General features: G+C 40.4%; 1 protein-coding gene across 1 annotated transcript in view; it reads right to left on the bottom strand.

Annotated features, from left to right (window-relative positions):
* Positions 1-37: 37 nt before the first annotated feature.
* Positions 38-12,186, bottom strand: part of LOC105835647 (neurogenic locus Notch protein) — a 131,828-nt gene continuing 119,679 nt past the window's right edge. Inside the window, exons 6-11 of the mRNA XM_028194271.2 lie at positions 10,733-11,276; positions 9,855-10,385; positions 9,124-9,356; positions 7,106-8,921; positions 5,019-6,793; positions 38-4,585 (exon numbers count right to left, since the gene is read on the bottom strand). Coding sequence (XP_028050072.1) covers positions 3,471-4,585; positions 5,019-6,793; positions 7,106-8,921; positions 9,124-9,356; positions 9,855-10,385; positions 10,733-11,276 — 6,014 coding nt within the window. The 3' untranslated portion in view covers positions 38-3,470. The remainder of the gene's footprint in view (positions 4,586-5,018; positions 6,794-7,105; positions 8,922-9,123; positions 9,357-9,854; positions 10,386-10,732; positions 11,277-12,186) is intronic.

The following is a 12,186-nucleotide window of genomic DNA, read 5'->3' as shown; positions in this document are numbered from 1 at the left end:
ATAGAAATAATAAAACATTGAAAAAAGAACAACTCTATTATGGATGTTAGATTATCTTTATTATTACATTTGTGTTTAAAAGACATAACTTATTTATAAAAATATGGGAGAATGGGTTGCGGGGTAGAATAATATAATAGGACCGAGAACAAATCCTTGCTTACAAAATAATTAATACTAATAAAACTCAGTACTTTTTACAAGTTACAAGGAATAACAAAATCTAGCGTAATAATCGGTCTGTCTACCCTATTGTAAATAATTGTAAATTATTATAGCATAATGCTTAGAATTACATCTCTTTGTTTAACACAGAATAATGGTGCATCAGAGAGCAGTTGCTGTTAAATTTTGAACACATGATAAAATTGCATTTGCTTGCTTAATCATTTACACATAATATCTACGTATTGCTAATTTCGTTTATAAAAAATGAATCGATTGCAGATCTTTATTCAATACTATTTAGAGTTCATTATCCTTTTTAAAGGTTGTACTTTTAGTTGCATTTTTGTGTGATTATTTTACTTGTGGCGCAATACTATAAGAGAATATGTATGAATGAGTATATATATTTATGAATGTATGTATGTACGTATGTATGTGTATACGTGTGTATGTATATATGTATTATGTATGTATATATGTACATATGATGTATGTATGTGCATAGTTTTGTATAATTTTCTTAAAATACTTATTTCTCTATACAGAAAATATTTTTGTCTATATTTTTATTTTCATTACTTGACAGAATCCACGTAATTTTCATGATGTGTGGCAGTTTTAAAGATATGTAATTTGTTACAAAAATACAAGTAAAAAATATCTACTCTTTTCCTCTGGAAGATCATAAAGCAAGCACTGAAATTATGTTGGACTCACAATATGTTCAACGACTGAAAAAAAGCTCTATTACACCGGTGTATGTAATTCAGAATTGCATCAAGGATCGCATTTGCATGGCAGTCTAAGATGCAATAGTAAACTGCATACGATATATAAAATAGGTTTATGTGATAATAATATGATGAAGGAGACATGATTATTTTATGCGATACGCCTTATGGAATTATAGTAATACAGCTAAACTTATAACATAATATATAAAAAAAATATGTAAAAACAGTTTGTACAAAAATTCAGGAGAGAAAAGACAATTATATAAAAGTACTTAACGGTAAAAGATGAGCGGATAGAAAAGATGAAGGAATATTTACATTTACAATTTCATCTTTCGATATAAAATTAAAACAGAACCATTCTCGACGTTTTCACAAACAGGTCATCGATAATACCAGTAATATCCTTCGTATAACATACGAAAATATGTATCACTGGCAATATTGCAAAAGCACGCGCACGAACTTTCTTCATCCCGCAACAATAGTTAATTCTTTTCTTCTGTTCTTTCTTTCATTTACTCGTTCATTTATTCATACACATTCACATACACACACATTCTTCTCTTTTCTATCTATCTTTATTTTTATCTTGCAACAATCATCTTTATGATAATGCGTCATGATTACTCATTACGTATATCATTCGTATGCACCGTGAGCGTACGATTATATTAAAAATGCTGTTTTGGCTTTGGTAGAAAAGAGATCAGAGAACTATCCTAGCGCTCCGCGCCGAGTACTTAATTTAAGGCGATTCATACACCTAGAAATTAACATTAACGATTAATAATTACGCTAAATTGTTTAATAAATGATTTTCCGAGAGACTTAATAGCGCGAGTTGAGAGAAGATTGGGAAAGGAGAAAGAGAAAGAAAGGGAAGAAAAAAATTGTTGGCGCGCCATACGTAATGGAATGTCTATGTATGGAACGATGCTCCGCGAGCTGTAAAGGAGAAGTTCTCTGAAACTCCCGTCAACCGTACAGATTACAAACTCTTGTATCTTCGTCTATGTTACATTAAATTTAATTACATTACATTACATTACATGTTGTCAGTATAAGCTGACAATTATATAACTAATAATAAACGTTTAATCTATTTAAAGGCCATTTGGAAACGCTGCGTTTCTTCCAATATAATTTAATAATAGATCTACCCATAGAACTTGCGTGTCTTATATTCTACGGAATTCAAAGGCACAATTCATGACTTCTTATTTCCCATTCGTGTTACATCTGCATTTAGTGAGAATTAAATAGAAATTATCACCGTTCGACATTCGAAAGACACGAACCAAACAAATACAAGAAAAGAAAAAAATGAGAGGGTCCTATGTAATTGAATTAAATAGAATGCCGCACATTACATGCTACATGTAGTTGTCTCCATAGAATAACAGACACAGTAGAACGATTGATAAATCTATTGCAGTATGTACAATTATTATAGAGTAGCAAGGTATCGTTCCCTTACTTATTATTGTCCATTAGGTCTTCACATTGGCAAGTCGAAGGCACCGTTTATTCATTGAGCTGTGTATGACGCCGCGACAGTAAAACACGATAGATATCAAAAATATACTACAAATACATATATAAATACATGATTAGTTAAGATATGTCTGTGTAATTCATTATACAATTCTGCTATAACATTTGTTTGGAAGGCTTTTAGGAATTTTATTTTTATAAATTGTGCGATTCTCTTGGTGTAACTTTTATAAACATTACGTCGTATATTAGAGAGGCACAATCGGTCTTGTAATTTAAGTATGTCTAAAATTAGCGTTAAATTGTATACGATTCGTGATTTATAATTTATTAGGTATTTATAATATTATGATTTATTATATGCAGTACTATATACGAACCTAAAAATGAATTCGTAATGTTTCGCGCCTTTTAATTTTGTAAAGACCATTCCATTGATAAGCATTATGTGAAATGATAAACTTAGTGAATTTGTGTTCATTCACATTATATTCACAAATTTCAATTTTTTTTGTGCGGACAACGAATAGCGCATAATCCAGCGTTAGTTTTATAACATTTCTGATTGAAACTCTCTCGCTTACACACGCAGTATACATATATATTTCATCATTTATATTTATACGCATCAGTGTTAGAAAAGATGTGCTGGGTAACCTGATTAATGAACATAATTAAAAAATAAGTTCATATTTTCGAATAAGATAACATTATAACATATGTTATGAAAGATTATAACATATGTGTAACTGCATATATATATTATATCCACGAATTATTTATTCCCAATACTGGTATCTATTAATATATAATCACGGAAATGCGCTTTACCGCATTCATTCTTTCGACACACACACACATATACACAAATGAAAAATAAAAATACCTTCTTGCCACTGATCTATTATGGAGAGCCCTTTTATTGTCAACGTTGCGTATTTTTTCGTGTTTTCCAACGTTTAGATGCTCGAATTCGACGAGCTAATCACAGTTCACATATAACTTTCTATTTTCCTTTCTTTTCACAATTTATGCGTGAGGAAGAGAGTACCATTGCTACTGTAAATCGCCTCATATGTAAATCGCTTCAGAGCCCTTGTTGCTTTGGTGAGCGCCACCACTAGCGCCGTAGGCATTCGTAGGCGAGGCCATACAATCGGACCAGTCGCTATTCGAATGGGGCGAGCTCGAAGACCAATGACCAGGGCTATCCGGCGATGGCGTTGGGAAGCTCTCGGGTGCTTGCATGAGATGCTGTGGCGTAACGTCGGGTCCGGAATGATGAGATGGCGGCGTCAAATATTGATAGTATTGCTGCGTCTGTTGCTGCTGCTGCTGCTGTTGTTGCTGCTGTTGCGTGCTCTGCTGTGGCTGCGGTTGCTGCTGCTGCTGTTGTTGCTGCTGCTGCTGCTGCTGTTGTTGCTGAATCTGTTGCTGCGTTTGCTGGATTTGCTGCTGTTGCTGCTGTTGTTGCTGTTGCTGCTGCTGGCTCGAGGAATATGGTAAATTCTCAAAGTCAAAACCCACTGGCGGCATACTGCCATGTTTTTGATGCGTTGCTTGCCGCATGGCAGCAATATGAGTTGGCGAAGTGGGCAACGACGGCCTATTTTTCGCCGGCGACGGTGAGCCCATATAGCTCGCTTGTGGAGAAAGAGTCATATTGGACTGTACCGAATGTGGCGGCGATTGATTACTGTATGGTGGCGACAATGTGTTTACTATGCCTTGTTGTCGCTGATGAGGCGCTAGGAGCTGGTCGTGAAATGGCAGCCCGTAGTTGCTCGTAAAAGTATCCAAGCCGAGTTGTTGCAGACCTTGCATAGATTGGCTCTTGATGCAATCCTCGTACGGTGGCGGCTGTTTCGCCGTTGCAGTGTGAGCCACCAGAGGTAGTGCGTTACTATAAAGGCTCGCGCTATCGTACGGGCTAGTCGGTAGATTGCCATCGGCACCTTCTGCTCCCTGTGGGATCTCCTGGTTTGGAGGCTGAGCGCCGCGCGGTTTAGCTGGTGGCTTCTTCACCGATGGTTTTCGCCTTACCATCACCACCGTACCGGCGTTCTCTGACTCTGGACTGTTTGGGTTTCCCGTGCCTGCCTTTGGCCGTTTCTTTGACTTGGTTTGCTTCGGTGCTGAACCGATAACCGTAGGATGCGTGATTAATTGTGGATGATTTGAAGATCCTATAAATGAGACAATTATGTTATATAATAATGTTACATCAAAAATCTTATTTTGTTATTAATAGTGTATACATTCTTGTTTTTAGTATTATTTAATATAATAAATTATAGGCATTAAAATAAGATCGTAATTAAAGTACAAAGAATTTTAATAAAGCATTGATTTTATCTTATTTACAGTTATATACTTACTATATAGCATTTTTTAATTAATTTTTTAAATATATAATTTTTTAAATAATATATAATTATTTCTTTATAAAAAACTTTTCATATAATTTAAAATTAAATATTAAAAAAAAAGATTTATTATAAAAATTATTAAAGTAATTAATTTTTTGAATAAAATTTATTAAACATAATAAAATTTTTCTTTAAAAGTGAAACATTTTATGGTATTTACATATTATAAAGATGTCATGAAAACGCTTACCCATGAGAGGACCATTCGGAATGACTGTAACCATTTGCGGCGATCTCGGCATATGCTCGTCAAGTAGTCTGACAATATCGTGATGCAGTCTCTCACTTGCGACATCGCGAGGTAATCGATCCATGTGATCGGTAATCTCTCTGTTGGCAAATGTGTCGAGCAATGCTTTGCATGCTTCGAAACTGCCCTCACGAGCGGCTAAGAATAATGGAGTTTCGTCTTTGTCATCTTGAGCATCTCTGTTTGCGCCATGCACTAACAGAATGTTCACAGCGTCGACGTTATTGACCGCCGCGGCCCAGTGCAGTGCGGTCTTGCCGCTGTTATCGGCGGCATTGATGTCCGCATCGGCGTTAATAAGGTCTTCTACCATACCCTCGGTGGCCAAACGCGCCGCTAGTATCAGCGGTGTGGTGCCATCGTGCATTCGCGCGTTCAAATTCGTCGCTCGATTGCGCAGCAGAATCTGAAAAACTCCCATAGCATCGGCTGCGACGGCGGAGTGCAGCGGTGTACGACCGGTGTTATCCTGTGAATTAGCATCAGCGCCCGCGTCCAATAATCTTTTGGCCGCATCGGCTCGAGCATAACGCGCGGCCAGATGCAGCGACGTCTCACCGCTCTTGTCCGTAGTGGCATTCAGATCCGCGCCTTGGGCAACCAAGTCGGCGATCACTGCCGCAGTGCCATCGCTTTCATCCTCCTCCTCACCGGTGTCGATTCCGCCACCACGCACTGCCGCTACCATTAGCGGTGTCATGCCACAAGGACCACGCGCGTCCACGTCCTGGCCATGCTCAAGACTGGGTGGTGTCAGCACACCTCCTGCGTCCGGTCGTCGTATTTCAGCCGCATCTAGATGTTGCTGTGTCCACATGCGAGGTTCGGTCTCTTCGTAGTCTGTGATGACAGTATGATCGCTCGCGTAGCCCGGTTCGATGGCGCGCATCCGCTTTGATGGTGGAAGATCAGACTCGTCGTCGGACCATTGCGACGGTATTCGGGCGCTCACAACATCCATGCTCATGCAGTTCACCGATGGTTGCTTATTCAAATTACGCATCTCCTGACCATCTGGACCGCGTCGACGTGATCGGCGTCGTTGGCCACTGCCACTGCTGGTTCTTAAGAAACCTTCAGGGAACCATGTGACTCCTACGGCACGCTTTCGCTGTGCGGTTACTAGGACGCCCACTAGCAAACCGCCGAGCACAACGATGACCACACCGATGAAAACGTACTTATAATTCGTTGGGCCCTCTGTATAGTCTGGAGGCGGAGGAGTCAGGACACTTCGCACTTGTTCGATAGGGAAATTCCGCGATATAGTGTGCTTCAATGCCGTAGCAGCTAAAAATTCAGCCGCCTCGTTCGCCGATGAGAAACATGAGCTCTCCATGCATTTGCGATTGTCGATCTCCATAAAAGCGATCGTGCCTTTCTTCTTGGAAGAGATCGTTGGTCGCGTAAAGATGATAGGAAATTTATCTTTATCATTCTCGCCCTTCCAAGGATATATCATTTCATTGCCATATTCATCTACTTTAATACGAAGTGTCGTTCTTAGATGATGACCGATGTCACGTAAAAAGGCTGCGAGGTTTGCGCGAAAAGTATTTACATCCATCCTCACGGCTATGGATATAACACCTTCTGCTAATGACGGTGGCTCCTTCTCGCAATCCATACCATCCCAGTTACATTCCTCGTTGTTGCATCCGTAATCGCAATGGCCGTTAGCGTAATGCTTTCTGCAGTACGCGTCATAAATTGGGCTGTAAAAAGCAAATATATAATTAAATATATATAATTAAAATAAAAGTTAAAAATAAAATTGAACAATGTTTGCCAGAACCTTTTATTAACATCCGTAAAAAAATTTTAATGATGAATACAAATATACGAAAATTCATATCAAAATATTTATATGTTGCGCTATAAATTAAAAATTTATTAATAATAAAGCTAACTATACTATCAATAATTTCAATAATAATTAAACTTTTTAATGTATATACCAAGAGTAATGAGTATCATAATATACAGAATAGTGTATAATTTTAAAAAATTTAGTTAAAAATACTCACTTGCAAGGAGGAAGCTTTTTTTCACAGTCTCTACCGTCAAAAAGACATTGCGGATTATTGCAGACTTCGTCACACAAGCCATTCATGAATACCTTCCAGCATTCGGGTGCAGTACAATTGCGCCACGGATTGATGCCCAGCGAGCAATCGTTACCGTCAAAATCGCACGCGGGTCGATTGCATTCCTCGTCACAGCGTTCATTGCGGGCCTTATGAGCGCAGTCGTTTTCAATACACTTCTGCCGCTCGCGCTCCCAATTAATATCATCCAAGCTTCTAGATGTATTGCCGAACACTCCGCCAGGAAAATTTGAGTCGTACATGTCGCAATTCTTGCCAGACCATGTGGGAGGACAGTCACAGGCGTAGTCGCCAATCTTATTTATGCAAGGTGCGTTTTGCTGACACGGGTGCCTGTCGCATTCGTTCCAGGCATCGAACTCACAATGCAAACCGGTCGTACCTGGCAGGCAGTAACACTGATAACTGTTTCCGATGACGCGGCACGTACCGCCATTCTGACAGGGTTCGGAGTCGCAATAGGAACCGGCAAATTCGCAATTGGGACCATAATAACCACTAGGACAGATGCAAACGTGCTTATCGGGCTTGGCCGTGCAAAAGCCACCGTTTTGACATGGAGAGCTATCACAGAAATTCACCTTGATCTCGCAGTGGCGGCCCATATAACCGGGTTTGCAGTTGCAGTGATAGTTGTTGACCAATTGTACACAGTCCTGAGTACCGGGCGAGGCACACGGATTCGACAAGCACTCGTTAATGTCGCCTTCGCATCTTGGTCCGACAAAACCTGGCGGACACATGCATTCGAAACCACCAACTTTGTCAGTGCAAGTGCCGTTATTGTGGCAAGCGGTCATCGTGCAGTCATCGATGTTGACTTCACATATGAAACCAAGAGTGCCAGGTGGACAAGAGCATGTGAAGTTGTTGATCAGATCGTGACAGGTGCCACCGTTTTGACAGGGATTCGGTCGGCAGTCGTCGATGTTAAGTTCGCAATTTTGACCTTGGAAACCCTTAGTGCATTGGCATTGATACGAGCCAATGAGGTCCTTGCAGGTTGCGCCATTCTGACATGGTGCCGACTCGCACTCGTCTATCTCCTCCTGACAGTAAGAACCAGTGTAACCGTCGAGGCAATGGCAACGATGACTGTTGCCTATATTTTCGCAGGTGCCGTTGTTGCACAAACTGTTCTCCGGCACGCCTTTCCGTATCGCAGCATCTTTGCACGAGACCATCTCCACGTCGCATACTTTACCTGTCCATCCGGGAGAACAATTGCAATGATACTTGTTCATGTGCTGAACGCACGTTGCCTGGTTTTCGCATGGATTGTCCGCGCACCAGTCTACATATGTGTCGCATTGCTTGCCTGTGTAACCGTACGGACAGTGGCACGTGTAGTATTGCACGTGATCGTGACAAGTAGCACCGTTTTGGCAGGGTGAGCTATCGCATTCATTGATACGATACTGGCAATTCGATCCCGTGTAGCCGGTCTTGCAAACGCATGTGTAATTGTTGATACCGTCGATACATGTACCGCCATTCATGCAACTACTATCGGTGCAGTCCTCGTCGTTGGTTTGGCAATTAATTCCGGAGAAGCCGAGTTGACATTGGCACGTGTAAGAGTTGACGTATTCCTTGCAAATAGCACCGTTCTGACAAGGTTGCGACAGGCATTCGTCGATGTCGATCTCGCAGTGTTTACCACTGAAACCATCCACGCAAAGACACGTGTAATCACCGATGCCATCCAGACAGGTGCCGCCATTTTGACAGGGAACTGTGAACAACAGAAAAGAGATTCTCCTTGAGTGTCGTGCGGCGATGTTTATTAAATGCGTTTAATTTAATCCATGCCGTTGCGTGATAAAACAGATGACACTCTATAAAGCTGCGTCAAGACTCTTCAATGAAAGCGAAAGATCTGCATCTGTAGCAAGTAAGGAAAAAAAATCAAACAACAGCCGGTGGTTCGTACTCACATGATGCACAGTCATCGGTATTGATGATGCAATCACGGCCCTCGTAGCCCTTCGCACAAACGCAATGGTAGGAGCCGTTTGTGTTCCGACAAGTAGCACCGTTTCTGCATGGCGACGTCATCACGCACTCATCTACATCCTCGTCGCATAGCCTGCCCGTGTAACCGACCGTACACGTGCACGCGAAGTCGAGGAAGTTTGACGATGGTGAGCATTTTGCCCCGTGAAGACATCTGGAAATGACATAGCAACGTCGTTACAAAGTCGTTCTATCATGTGGATCATCCACGTTTTATCGAAATTAAATGAAGACTCTTAAGACTCTTTTTCTTCGTTACAGCCTTCAACATGATTGCAGTGAAGAAACAGAAGCTTTAAATGAGTACTATGTAATAATGTCATAAATAAACTAAAATACAATAATAATTTCGCATAAACAAAATTAATTGTAGTTTGTGGCAACTGTACTTTATGTCTCATGTATTGAAATTAATAAAAATGTGTTTTTTCTTTAAAAATAATAATGTTTTAAAACTGTATAATTTAAATTAGAAAATCTGTATGTGTACAATATTAAACTCAATATAAGATTTTTAAATACTCTGAATATTCGTAATAGAGTGTGAGAGTAATAAAGGGTAACTTTAGAATATCTCTCCCTCTGCATACGCGAATCTGGCACGCCAATGCAAATGTTCTTATGTAAATGAGTTCGGAAGTAAAAATCATACTTGTTCGGTGAGCACGGGTCTAGCTTGTCTTCGCAATTTCTGCCGGTGTGGGGCAGCTCGCAGACGCATTTGTAATCGTTGACGAGGTCGATGCAGGATCCGCCGTTCTGGCAGGGGTTGTTGGCGCAGTCGTCGATGTTAGTCTCGCAATTGGTGCCAGTATAACCTGGCAGGCACTTGCAGCTGTAGTCGTTCAGATGATCGTTGCACGTGCCACCGTGCTGGCAGGGGTTCGAGCCGCATTCGTCGATATCCGCCTCGCATCTCTTACCACCGTAACCGGGCAGGCAGTGGCAGATAAACTGGTTCACCCCGTCCTCGCAAGTGCCGCCGTTCAGGCAGGGCGAGCTCGAGCACTCGTCCACGTCGCTCAAACACCTGGCGTCGTAGTAGCCGCGCGGACACTCGCATCTAAAGCCGTTTATTACGTCGATGCAACGGCCACCGTTCGCACACGGGTTGCTCGCGCACTCATTTATGTCAGTTTCGCAGTGCTGGCCGGTGAAGCCGGGCTCACATTCGCAGGAATACCTGAAAGATGAGATATTGTGCCTATTGACAAACGAGTCCACATTTCTATATTATAATAATTGATTTGCTGAGAGATTTCTGAAGTGAAAAAAATATATATCAGTTTCTTTCGTAATACATTTTATGGAAAATTTTATTATTATAATTATCATAACGTTTAAGTAATGTGACTTTTAAAAAGATTTATTTACAATAATAATAATAAATTTTATTTTATATAAGGTATTACATATAAACAAATAACATGTTAAATATCCGGTTTTTGAACAATTACGAGCTCATGTTTCAAAGATATCGGATTTGACGGTCAAATGCAACGTACTATATGTATATAACTTCAAGTTTACCTGTTGATACCATCGATGCATCTAGCCCCGTTTCGGCAAGGGTTGCTGTAGCACTCGTTGACGTTGACCTCGCAATTTTCGCCGGACGTTCCTGGTCGGCAAACGCATATATAACCGTCGATACGGTCCTCGCATCTACCGCCGAACTGGCACGGATTGCTCTCGCACTCGTCGATCTGCGTCTGGCATAGCTTGCCGGTGAAGCCGGGGGAGCAGTTGCAGGTGAAGCTGTTCTCACCGTCAATGCAGGTACCACTGCGACACGGATTCGAGGCGCAGTCGTTGATGTTGGTCTCGCAGGAGTCGCCGGTGAAGCCGGGCGGACATTCGCACGTATACCTCGCGATACCGTCCTGGCAAGTGCCACCGTTTTTGCATGGCGACGAGATGCAGTCGTCGATGTTGATCTGGCAGTGGGTGCCGGTAAAGCCCTCGGCGCAGGTGCATTTGAAGGCATTGATAAGATCGCTGCAAGTACCACCGTTCATGCACGGCCTCAGCGCGCACTCATCTATGTCAATCTCGCATTGGGTTCCAGTAAAGCCTAGAAGAAGAATATCGCGAATATAATATACAAAGAAAAACAACATAAAACATGTAACATATCATAAGATATAAAAAGTACACATAAACAATAATAAATCAATTTGAAGACAACATCACTATTTCAAAATCAATGAATTTATATGCAGCAAATAAATTTTAAAGTCTCCTTTTCTCAGTGTATATATGCATATAAATTATTAAATTTATAATATAATAATATTTCTATACGTAATATATTATTCATATAAATATTATATATATATATATATATATATATATAATATTTTGCCAAGGTCAGATAATCAAATAAAGATATTCATAGAGTCTTTATAGACGACATGTTCGGAGGAACGATCAGAGCAAATAAAGTCATCGCTGTTATAACTGACGTAATTAACGTTAATTGATGAGCTATATTGATTGATGGGGACAGAGTACATGATCGAGACGTAGATCAAGGGAATAATTGCACACTTGGCTCGATCAACCGGAATAGCTTTTTCCAACGGTTTTCTTACCATGCGAACTCGGAAATGATTCTTGACGGGCAATAATCGCATCAATTATCAGGAGTAATTAGGAGATGGCAGATGGCAATAATTGCAAAGAACAAGATCGATCGGATGGTTCTCATGCACGATCTTTCGCGAAGAAGATCGCGGCTGTCAGTGCACGGTCATCGTTATTGAATAAATGTCGATGGTAGATCAATTATGAGAAACTTTTAAAATAAGTATGATCTCGCTTAGCTTTTAAATTGTTAATAAAAATCTAACGTTGCTGATATTATTAACATTAATATAACTAATGTATTCAAAATCCAATTGATTAAATCAATAGGCCATATTTAGTAATTCTTTGTTATTAAATTCATTACCGTACAATATTTCAGTGTCACATTTAGATAT

The sequence above is a fragment of the Monomorium pharaonis genome, chromosome 3, assembly GCF_013373865.1.
Source record: "Monomorium pharaonis isolate MP-MQ-018 chromosome 3, ASM1337386v2, whole genome shotgun sequence".
Lineage (NCBI taxonomy): Eukaryota > Metazoa > Arthropoda > Insecta > Hymenoptera > Formicidae > Monomorium > Monomorium pharaonis.
The sequence above is the reverse complement of the archived record's forward strand: the minus strand, read 5'-3'. Positions and strand labels throughout refer to the sequence as shown.